Raw genomic sequence first — 12,085 nt, forward strand, 5'->3', positions numbered from 1 at the left:
TTCCGACTACTAGTTCGGATGCTCTGCTACTGAGCTATAGGAGACTCGTCAGTGGTGACTCGGGGATACTCGGAAAAAATCCAAGTGCTCCTTTGCATCAGTCGAACCTACGACTTGCCTTCCGACTACTAGTTCGGATGCTCTCCCACTAAGCTATAGGAGGCTCGAGGGAGGCTCGCAAGGTGCATTTCTCGCTATGTCTGCCTCCTTTTCAAAGTGAATCTATTACAAGTGCGAAGTTTTTATGAAAATTAGTTTTCATACATATTTAAAGTAAAACTAATTACTACCACGAAAACTTCATACTTAGACAGGGTTCGTGGAACTCCTTGAAGTCCTTGAAAACCCTGGAATTTAATTTTGGACTTCAAGGGCACTTGAAAAGCCCTTGAAAAAAAGGATTTTACGGAAAACTGCTTGAAAACTCCTTGAATTTTATCTTGGGTGAAAATTGTTGAGATTGCATCATGCTAAGTGAAAAGAGACATTTCAAAAACAGAGCCCAAAATTGACTATTAGGGAAACATTAAAACCTAAAATTAAGATGTCTGTGCGTGCACTCAACTTGCAGGATGTGGTAAGGAATATCAAGGGAGGCTTTTTCAGCAAAGAAAACACTGAAACACTATGTATGGCATAGAAATCCTCTTATAAAGACACCTTGAAAACTCGATTTCTTGTTCTTGAAAACTCCTTGAATACTCCTGGAATTTTACAGACAAAATCGAGCACGAACCCGGTTAGACTCGTTTTGAAGAGGAGACCGACATGAACTCGGAAACAGTGGATGAAATGAGCAACACTCCTATATTCGCTCATGGTACCTTTTTGCATGAAAATTTCGCTACTGCGCATTTTTTCGCGCAAGTCACGCACGCGTCATGCATCGCAGACCACTAAGGTAAACGGCCAACACTAATGGCAATCCGTCAAACTGACATTGGACATTTCCTTACAATTACACGACGCAATATCCCACCTTAATATGAGAAGCCTGTCGCTGTAAAAAGAATGAAAACAGGCAGAATTAGAGCTTTATTTCATCAAGAAATAGCGTTTCCAAGCAAAGCCGCGCTGATCTACAGTATTTAGGTCTAAAAATCACTTTGAAGACGTTAGCTTTTACTTGTTTTGCTGGGTACTACTATGTCAATACTCTAAAAACTTCGATTTTCCAGGAGCTTGTCTCGTTAGTCTAGTGGATATTGGAATATGCAAGGAGAACCCATCGATCCGGGTTTAACTCTTTGCCTCGACCTAATCTGAATGTTCTCTGCACATTGAAATGCTTGTACGTCGTGTAATTTGAATAGAAAGGGAAATATCAGTTTGAGGGATGGCAATGAGTGTTGACCAAGGTAAACACCATGCCAAAGGCGCGAACATTTTCCACAAGAATGGAACGTGAAAGCGTGCGGCATCATAGGATAGCTGTAGACCCAGGTCTTCTCGGAAATGTCACGCAATGTCGTGACAGTGCGAATAGCCAATTCTTGGGTTGCACGTGACGTCACAAAGAAATAAAATACAAAAGTACAGAGCCTTTTGAGTTTTCACCTCAGAAAAAGACATCAGCTGCAAAAGTTTATTTTGTTGTAATAGTTACGTTGAATTGAGTACGTTTACCTGATCTAAATTTCACTAATGTAGCTTTGTTCTATTGCTGACAGCTGTAAGCTTAGATCGTCTTAAAATAACGCAAGCTTCTAAAATGCACCTTATCTCGAAAACGAGCACGGTGACGTCCTTTTTTTTTTTTTTTTTGTTTTTTTGCCTTTTTGACACAAGTACATCATTACCTATCTGCGTGGCAAGTTTAAAAAAAGTCTGTACGTGGGAACATTTTGGGCGCGAAGTGTCGCGATCATAACATGACCTGAAAATTAAGTGAATAGCTATACATCAATAATAGCTGATAATGAAGAAAGACCGAGTTTATTACATTAAAAAAGTTCACAGAATCATGTTTCTATCTATTCTGACACAATTGCAACGTCTTCATACCAAGACATTTACAATCGAGGATCGAGGCGAAATCACCTTTTACCTCAATGATCATGATTTTCAAAAGCGATTTTGTACATTTCCTGGATCGGAAGTAATTAATTCATGCATGTATTTTGTTCAGCTTTCCTGTGTCGTTGTTAGTCATGATTCCCGAGTTTCGTGATTCTTAAAAGATTTAAAACTATGATTCATGATTCACGACTCCGCTTCCATCCCAAAATTTACCCAAACGACTATGGAGATCATGGTCAATTGACTAAAATTAACGAACAAGTGTAAAATTGTTTAAGATTGTTAGAACTTGTTACTGTTCTCATATAGACCCGTCACTGCATCTCCTGTTGTAAATTTTGATGTTATTGTAAATGAAGTTGTTCTATTTGCTTCAAGGATCAGTTAAATACCTTGAAATAGCGTCTTACTAAAGACTGCGAAGTTAAAAAGATTCATAGTACAAGAATTCCGCAAAATCGCGAAATTTAAGAGTCGCGAAAATTTCTTATAATAAGGTATTGCCCTCAGATGTAAAACAAGAGCGCTAAACTAAAATTGTAATCTCGACGATCGTATTACAGTCGTAACGTTACAGTAATTAATAACAGGAAGGGTTCAATAGTTACTCCTCGTTTTTTTCTATCTTTTGTTTTCACGTAAATGGATCGAATGTGTTATTGTTGGATAGTACGAATAGTTTTAAGGTACATCATGAAGGAAATTTTTGAGGCTTGCCTCTTGAGCGAAGTTGCGTGACGTCAATTAAGAGTTTGGTTACACGATAATCGGATGTAAGAACAACAACGGGAAGAAAGAGGTTTTCGTTGAATGGAATGAAGGAACGCAATTTAATGCATGTTTGCTTCCTTTTCTGTTCGAAGAGGGATTCTTAATCTGCCGGTTTCTATGATGAAGTCACTTTTGGATAAAATTGTGATTAATTAGATTTTTTTTTCAGGTGTTCTAAGAACATGGAAAGAAACGTTTGCATCTGATGCTACTTATCAATGCCTAGCACGAGCATTACAGCATCCCTTAGTGAAACGAGTAAATTTAGCTGTGAAGTATTGTGGTCTTCATTCTTGCAAGAATGCAGTGGAGGCTAAGGATGTTTAATAGCAAACAGTTCAACAGAAGACAATATGAGTATCTGAAAATGTCAGGAATCGGATGGGTTTTAATCCTTGTATCGAACGAATCATACGAATGGCTTCACTTACTCTTGCTGGCAGAGGTTTCGTTAGTCTTCCCCTGCAAGGCTTCTGCACTGATCTCCTCGATGTTCCGTCACGCATGCGCGTCGTGACGTTAATGCAACGTCACTTCAGCTCTTCCCCCATTGGGCAGGCGTTAAGATTTAAACTGGTTATAACTGGCTTTAAACCGGTGAAGAGTTAAATTATTCGTCCAAAGGTCTGGACGACATCGAGGAGATCCTCGCGGAGGGTTCCTTTCCTTCTCGCTAGAGAAGGAAAACAAGGAAATCTCTGCCAAGCAGGGTAGGTTTCCCAGAGGGATAGTTGATTATTTAGGGATATGATTAGCAAATTGGTTTATTGATCAATCATTGATCTACTGATCCATCGAGCTACTGATCCAGCGATCTACCCGTACCGTTCGGGGATCCAGCGATCTACTGACAAATCGATGTACTGATCCAACGATCTACCGATCCATTTATCTACCGATCCATCGATCTACCGATCCAGTGATCAAGCGATTCCACTGATCTACTGATCCATCAATCTACGGCTCCATCGATCCATCGATATAGTGATCTATTGATCTAGTGATCACCCCACCTAACAATCTATGTATTGGGTAGTTAGATTTAAGATATGGCAATGTTAGGTCAGATTGGAACTTGTAACACGTGTGACATCGATATATATGGCAAACAGTGTTAGTGTCACAGGGCTAGTTTTTGTATGGCCAGCTTTTCGGAGTGCATTCCTCCAGCCTGTCCTGTCCTCAGCAAGGTCTTCCCATCTTTCAGTATCTATGTCCAGGGCCACCAAGTCACGTTTTGCCACGTCTTTGAAGCGCAGCATAGGGCGACCTCTGGGTCTCGATCCCGTGCACATCTTACTGTAGAGAATGTCTTTGGGAAGGCTACCGTCGGGCATCCTACGCAAATGCCCCAGCCAGCGCATCCTTCGAATATTCAAAGTTTGAAACAGTGAGCGGCTACCAGCGCGCGATAATACCTCTTCATTTGTGATTCTATCCCACCAGTTTATCCCCATGATGCGCCGTAGGCAACGGAGATGGAAGGCATCCAGGTATCGGCTCCGTAAAGCAGAGTGCTCAAGATGCAGCATTCATAGATGCGGCACTTTGTGCGAATAGTCAGGTATTTGTTGTGCCAGGCTCGTTCACGTAGACTGTTGAAAGTGGAGGCTGCTCTTCCTGTGCGAGTCAGCAACTCCTGTTCAATGGTCAACCCTCTGTTGATAGTGGAGCCTAGATACGCAAAGTTCTCTACACTTTCTAGTTCTTGACCGTTAACTATGATTGGTGATGGATCACCTTGGTGCATCACCACTGTCTTCTTTGTGCTAATTACCAGTGCGAACGCAGCGCAGGCTGCACTAAATTTGTTGAGCAGGCGTTGTAGGCCACTGGCACTGTGTGAAACGAGTGTAGCACCCTTTTTTGACACCACTGTTTACAGGGAAACTTTTCGACATGGCGCCTTTAAAGGAGACCGAGGCTTTCATGTCACCGTGGAGCGATTTCACAAGGCTAAGCAATGTTGGTGGACATCCCAGTTTCTGAAGGATAGCGAATAGGCCCTCTCTGCTCACCATGTCGAAAGCTTTGGTGTGGTCCACAAAGGCTACGTGGAGAGTTCTTCTTTAATTTGTTCTCTGCATTTCTCTTGGATTTGTCGCACTGAGAATATCATGTCCGTTGTTGAACGTCCACTGCGAAAACCACATTGTGATTCTGGGTAGATGCGGTCTGCACGTTTTTGAAGTCTTGGTAGTAGCACTCTCGCAAAGACCTTGCCGGTCACACTTGTGACATCAGTTGTGTGGTTTTTACACTGGGGATAAACCTCATTTGTTTGGCGACTCCATCTTGTTGGCTGATTTATCGTTGTCCTCGCTTCAAACGCCAGTTTACCCATATTTTTTATGTAAACTCGCATTTCAATTTAAACCCGACTTACTGTATTGTTAAAAAGCACTCCATTCTGAGTTGAACTCTCTTAAATAAGGAAAAATAACGCCAGGAAGGCAAAACTATCCCCTACTCGTTTGTAAGTTCTGCTGTTCATCGCCACACTTTTGACTCGCCATCTTCGTTTCATTTGCGATCGTTCGCCGTGTTTCCCGTATTGAACCAGTGTCGGTCATAAAGATAAGGCAATATCCAAGTCTTTCAAATGACTCATCAGCTTTGCATTCATTGTGTGCCGTCCTTTTGGAAACAGCCGTCATTTCGCCATTTCGCATTTTCGTGGGTTTCGAATGAATATGACTGAATTTCAAGGGATTTTCAGGGTCATCAGGCGCTTGCGCAACATTAGTCTCCTTTGTGTGGCACTTTAAGGCATACTGGCCGTCAATGGGTCAACCGGTCAAAAAGCTTGAAAACCCGGTGAAACATGCAAATTAGATTACTGTAAAATGACATCATATTGCTATCCAGTATTAAATAAAGATTACAAATGCATCTATCTCCGTCCATGTGATGCAGAGACCATTGAAATAGTTAATTTCTATAATACATTGTTTGCCATGCTTTAGACAGACCTCCAGTGATACAACTCACGTTAGTCGAACTTCTGCGGTAAGTTAAGTTCAAGTTGAATTTCTCAAAAGAAGGATAAGCCATCCCTGCCTGAACTTCAAAAACATTTTCGTCATAGAGATCTTTTGTCATGGTCATGTTGTTTTATCAAGGCATTTGGAGCTATGGTAACCAGATCTAGGTTCATATTGCAGTCTCTGTCAATATTCGGATGAGAATGGCTTCAAGAGACTGGGCAATCCCTTAGGCACTCTTTTCATTGAGGTTTGGACCTAACTGCTTTATTGCAAGCTTTAACCGTTTATTTAGATGTTCCATCCGCAAGTCTAAAGGAATGTCTTCCCCTGCCTTTCCCAAGCTGTTGAAGAACCTGTTTAATAGAACCTCCAGCGCTATGTCCTTTGGTAAAATTGCATAAATCTTCTCCAGAAATAGTAACACAACATATGCATATTTTACGCGATAGTGACAGTAAAGAAGGAGAAGTGCAACCTTCAGAAAATCCAGGAATTTCCCTGCATCTCCCCCTTTCACAGTGTGGTCCTGCAGATGTTCAATGAGAAAACCGTACTTAAGTCTTGCACATTGGTAGTTCCACTTGTGGTCTTCTTTGGCTTTACTCTCTCCAAGTGTGTTGACTTGCAAATCATTTGGTGGATCAGGCTCACGGATTTCAGAAGCTTCATGTTTTGTCACGTTCATGTCTGAAATAGGCAACCATCAGTATTTAATCATAAATAGAAGAATCTTCTCTGATGTCATTGTTTGCATCTCTTCATTATTTAAGAAACAAGTTAACACGGAAGAGAATTTTTGGGTGTTTTTTTTAACTTTCTCAAAAATTGCTGAGTTTTAAACAACATTTTTTGAGCAACTTAAAGAACACCCAAAAAGTCATTTTACTCATTTAATTTATATTTTATTATTTTAAACAACTGGCTGCCATTACTACCATGGTCATAATTAGTCACCTGTTTCTGCCTTGCTTGGTCTTGTAGGTTTTACCACATCCTTGCCTGCAAAAATAATACCCAAACTCATCCTGCTCCCCAATTAAATCACCATTGTTCACATGGCCATGCTGGGTTCTCTCATGACTAAAGAAATGATGCAAATTCGCTATATTAATGAAATATGGTCTATGTGAATATCCAGAACAAAAACTACCAGCCTATTTTATTCAGACCATAATATATTCATATGTTTTTTTGTACTACTGGTATGGGGTAGGAGAAGTGAGCAGTGAAGCAAATAATTTATGTTGTTATATATTATTACCAGTAGTAGCTATCTCTAAGTGCCAACGAGACAGTCCATATAATACATAGTTTGCAGATTTGTATCAGAGTTCCAAAATACCCAAAAGTAGTTGTAATTTTTTATATGCCAAAGTACTGCAACTCAACTTACTTAGTTAACAACAATGCAATAAAAATAGAAATTGCACACTTTGCATCTCGAACAACAATGTAAATGTCAACGTGTTAGTGCAATAATATGGAAAGTATTGCTGTAATCTTTGAACGGCCGTAATTTTAACACGAATGTGCAATATTTAAGTTGAATAAAATCAGTGCCATTTACAAAATTGCCAAAGCGTTTTCAAACTTTTCAGTGTGAAACATGTAATGGGGAATCAAACTCTCTAGCACATGAAAGTTGTTTCACTTGTAGAATTTTTATTTTGCAAGATACAGCCGTGAATTATAAGTTGCATTAATCGTTTAATTGTGTACTTTGCAGACAAATTTCCTTTGAAAATTAAATTAAATTGTTCACAACTCAATGGTTTCAAAACGAAAAACAAACTGCTCTACTCGCGGGCTGAGAGCCGAAATTGACAACAGCGGCCGATAAGAACACGTACGCAGGTTTAGTTTTGAGCTCGTTCACTCAATATAGAACACGCTTGTTCGAAAATAAATATTAAAGAACACTCAACGCAAGTGTACACAACACAATGGTCAGGGAAATGGAAAAAAAAAGTGTTTTCACTGAGTATCAAGTATTCAATGAGTCAATGAGTTAGTGCAGTTACCCTAACCCATAAAATGAAAGCTAAAATTTTAGAGATTGCTTAGGCATAATCACTGAAACGAGGGCTTAGGCTTAATCAATAAATTATCGCTATATTGACTGTGAATCTCATTGACTCATGACTCAATGATTCATTGACCATTTGACTCATACATCATGGGGCCTCGTTTTTACTCACCTCCGGACATAGGATCATAAATTGTCGCACGGGTCATGCAAGTTTGTCTAATGACATCACACATCACAACACGCGCTTTCGCTTTCATTGAGCCAACTCAAAGACAGAGAATACTTTTCTTAAGACGAAGTCCTGCCACTTGTGTTCTACTTTTTTTGCACAGTATTTAGGGGTGGACATTTTGATGAATGGTTAATTGCTCCTACATTCCAAATGGCACTGGTATTCATCAATTTTCAAAGAAAAAACTATAATAAAGGAACACTTTGTCAACAGACCATTTTCACTGGTCTGTGCTCAGTTACCAGGCCTTTGAATAAATGAAAGCAGGAGTTGACCTTGCTTTAATTCAAACCTCATTCCTTTTCTTATGTAAATCATCCGGGTTGTTGTAATGCTCACGAATTTCTATTAACATAAGAAAAGCAGAGGCCTGGTAACTATAAGCACAGAACTGTAAAAATGGTCCATTGTCTGACATCTTTACCATGCAGGTCACAGACTGACATCACAAAGAAGTGACAGTGGTTTACTCTGTTTTAAGAAGGATTGTACCAGAAAGCATCACGTACAAGTAATTTCGTAGTAAATGATAACAGATTTGTTAAACCTGAAACATCAAATTTTAACAGTAACATGCTGAAAAGCACGGTTTTCCTGAGAAATTGTTGTTTTGGTTATGAAGTTATCGTACGACCGTCCCTTTCGACGTAAACGAGGACGCGAAATGTTGCACTGCTGGACACGCGCGTCTTTTTGGCGGGAAGTTGCATGGCCAGCACACTGCATTTGACACTGCGTTTTAGTAAAAACTTTTAAAGACAACCAAAAAGCAAGCAAAGTATTTTTTGAATATGTCGCACAACAAGGAAAGAAAAAATGGAGAGGCGGCAAAAAAGACCAGTATGAAGGTGGCGAGTAAGCGATGCTCAAATGAAATTATTCTTGTGGATACTGGTCACCGCGCTCTACGCAGCTCGATTATAAAGCCCTGGCCAAACTATCGAACAAAGTTGGATTCCACATGCAACAATGTTGGATGTAACTGTTGAGGTAGTGGCAATACAGTATCCAACATTGCTCGACAAAACTGATTCAAGTTCAAGTTGACGCTAAATTTATAAATATGACGCTAACACTCAAACGAAAACCGCTCGTAGCGCTTGCTTCTGGAGCTGTTTGAGGACGGAAATGACGGATTCAAACAAGGAAATTCCAAAAAATGGTTAAGAGAACGTGTAGAAAAGGGTATGTTAACTTCAAAATACGATGATGATGATGAAGATGATGATGATGAGAATGAGCTTGGATGAATTTGCAGAAATTTTAAATGCTATTGAACCAGAAATCTCCAAACAGAGCGATAGTGATTAGGGGACTAAAAGTGCCCCAAAGACATGGCCTTGCTTCATACTCGCTGATCAAGGGTTCTGGCTGTTGATCCTTGTCCATCATCTTTGTTGCAAATAATGCTAGAAGCCTAGGCTTGAAAATAAAAAAGCGATTCGTGATTGGCCAGTAGCGCGAACGTGACTAGATTCAGGAGACAACTTTGTTGGAAGAGCGACAAAACAATGCAACAGTGTTGCGTCGAGCAGATTTGTTGCTCGCAATGTTTGATCAAAAGCAAACTTCATCCAGCACTTGATCGAGCAAAAAATGTTGGACGAACATCATCCAACGTGGGTGGCCAAACGGTCGAACAATGTTGGATTGAGCAAAGTTGGAGCGTTGAATCCAACTTTGTTCCATAGTTTGGCCAGGGCTTAAAGCCCTGGCTGAACTATCGAACAAAGTTGGATTGAAGGCTCCAACTTTGCTCGATCCAACATTGTTCGACAGTTTGGCCGCCCATGTTGGAAGATGTTCGTCCAACATTTTTTGCTCGATCAAGTGTTGGATAGAGTTTGCTTTTGATCAAACATTACAACCAACAATTCTGTTTGACACAGCAATGTTGTAGTGTTTTGCCGCTCTTCCAACAAAGTTGTGTCCTGAATCGAGTCACGTTCGTATTGCTAGCCAATCACGAATCGCTATCTTATTTTCAAGCCAAGGCTTCTTGCATCATTTGCAACAGAGATGGCGGACAAGGAGCAAGGGGACGTCGTGGTTGTTGATGAACAGCCAGAAACCTTGATCAGCGAATAGGAAGCAAGGCCATGTCTGTGGGACACTTTTAGCCTACCTAATCATTATCGCTGTTTGGAGAAGTCTGGTTCAATAGCGTTTAAACTTCCTGCAAATTGATCCGAGCTCATAATCATCATCCCCTACGCGCGAATGTATCTTGCAAAGAATATACCCTTTTCTACACGTTCTCTTAATCATTCTTTGGTTTTTCCTTGTTTGAATACGTCCTTTCCGTCCTAAAACAACTTCCGTAGCATAACGCTTCGCCACATTTTTAAATTTTGCGCCAACTTAAACTTGAATTCGTCAAGCAATGTTGGATAGTGTTTTGCCACTACGTCAACATTTACATCCAACAATGTTGCATGTGGGATCCAACTTTGTTCGATAGTTTGGCCAGGGCTTAATGCTAAATTCTCAAAGGTGCTAAGAATTAATGACTCGTTTCTCCACTCCTCTCACGTCAGGCCAAGACACAAATATCACGTGAAATCGCCTAAATATGTTTCCAGAAATTCCCGATTTTTTTTCTCTAAATATCTCGATTATTCTCTAAATATCCTGGTTGTTTTTTCCTAAATATCCCCCAAAAATATATATCTCATTGGAGATTTACCGTGTAGTATCGTGGGATATTTTTACGAACCTCGCTGTATTTTAGCGAGCCCGTAGGGCGAGTCAATTAACAATTAGACCCGTAGCCCATGAGGCGAAGCTAAATGGGCTATTGACCCGTGACCCTTGAGGTCGAAGGGTTTAATTGTTTTAGTCGGACAGTAAAGGCAATAATAAAGCTAGGAAATGCAAGTTGAAGAAATATTTAGATAGATACCTCTTACTAACCGAGTTCGAGGTCCGTACTGTAAGTTACGGACCGAGTTTTTTCCCGTTGATTTATGGACCAAGCGCGAAGCGCGCGGGCCATAAATCAACGGGAAAAAACGAGGATCCGTAACTTACAGTACGGGCCGAGAAAACGAGGTTAGTAAGATATTTATTATATCTTCTTGGCTGTTAAGTTTGAAATAGTTGCTTGCAAGATTCAAACAGTTTTTAGTACAAGTTTATGCAACAGAAATGACATGAAAAACTCGCTCGATGATTTTTTGTCGAAATTTTGAATTCAGCGGGCTGTACAGCGGGCCGTACTGTAGAATACGGCCCGCTAATTTAGCCAATTACAGCGCGCGTACTATCTGAGAGATATACTAAAAAGAAAGAATGTGTCACGCTTTTCGCTACTCGAGGACTATTACTAAAGTCTAGGCCCCAGTTGTTTAAAAGGTGGATAGCGTTATCCACAGGATAAATCACTATCCAGTGGATAAGTAATAGCGAATTCAATTGCGCTATCCAATGGATAGTGTTATCCATCTTTTGAACAACTGGGGCCAGTCCTCTAGTAGCGTAGCCAATTAAAATGCAGGATTTGCATTAGTCCATTAGTTGGGTGATACTAAAATACAAGAGACGAACCCAAGGCTTGTTCACAACCTTCACTATTGCGTCGTTTTATGGATACATGCATGAAATAAATATACTGTATGTGAGGCTTGCGACCGCAGTAAGAAGTTGACCGTGTATTGCCAACTGCCGATAGATTTCCTTATGTTTTGACGCAGTCGGCAGCCCTATACCTGAAAGCCATTAATTTCATGCTCCGTGATTCCATGACCCAACCATATGGTTAAGAGCGATCGTAGAATAATTGTTCACATTTAAAACTGTTGTTAAAGGCGTTAACTCCAATCAAAACCAGTAAACAGATGCTTTACAAGTTTCTACGATGGTGTTGTAAAATATTTCATGCTTTTTCTTAACAAGACCGGGAGAAATTAGCCATGCAAGGAGATGTGTTGCCGAGTCTATTGTCGTCAATTGCCCATGGATATTTGAATTTCAGCAGTTTGTGAGAATCCCCGAATGTGACAAATTTTCTTCTTGCAGTGTTTTGCTAAAGAAAGCGGAAAGACAAAA

The 12,085-nt window shown here is 40.2% G+C and overlaps 1 protein-coding gene across 3 annotated transcripts in view; it reads left to right on the top strand.

Moving 5' to 3' along the window:
* The window catches only part of LOC138000465 (uncharacterized), a 60,153-nt gene extending 52,512 nt beyond the window's left edge, over window positions 1-7,641 (top strand). Inside the window, exon 18 of one of the 3 annotated variants that reach the window (XR_011123127.1) lies at window positions 2,960-3,097. Coding sequence is in view for 2 of the 3 variants with exons in the window: in XM_068846909.1 (XP_068703010.1) it covers window positions 2,960-3,117 (158 nt within the window). In the remaining variant the exon portion in view is untranslated. Of the gene's footprint in view, window positions 1-2,959 lie in introns of all 3 variants that reach the window. The other 2 variants (XM_068846909.1, XM_068846908.1) reach the window with 2 other exon arrangements.
* The last annotated feature ends 4,444 nt before the right edge of the window (window positions 7,642-12,085 follow it).

This window comes from Montipora foliosa, chromosome 4, assembly GCF_036669935.1.
Source record: "Montipora foliosa isolate CH-2021 chromosome 4, ASM3666993v2, whole genome shotgun sequence".
Classification (NCBI taxonomy): Eukaryota; Metazoa; Cnidaria; class Anthozoa; order Scleractinia; family Acroporidae; genus Montipora; species Montipora foliosa.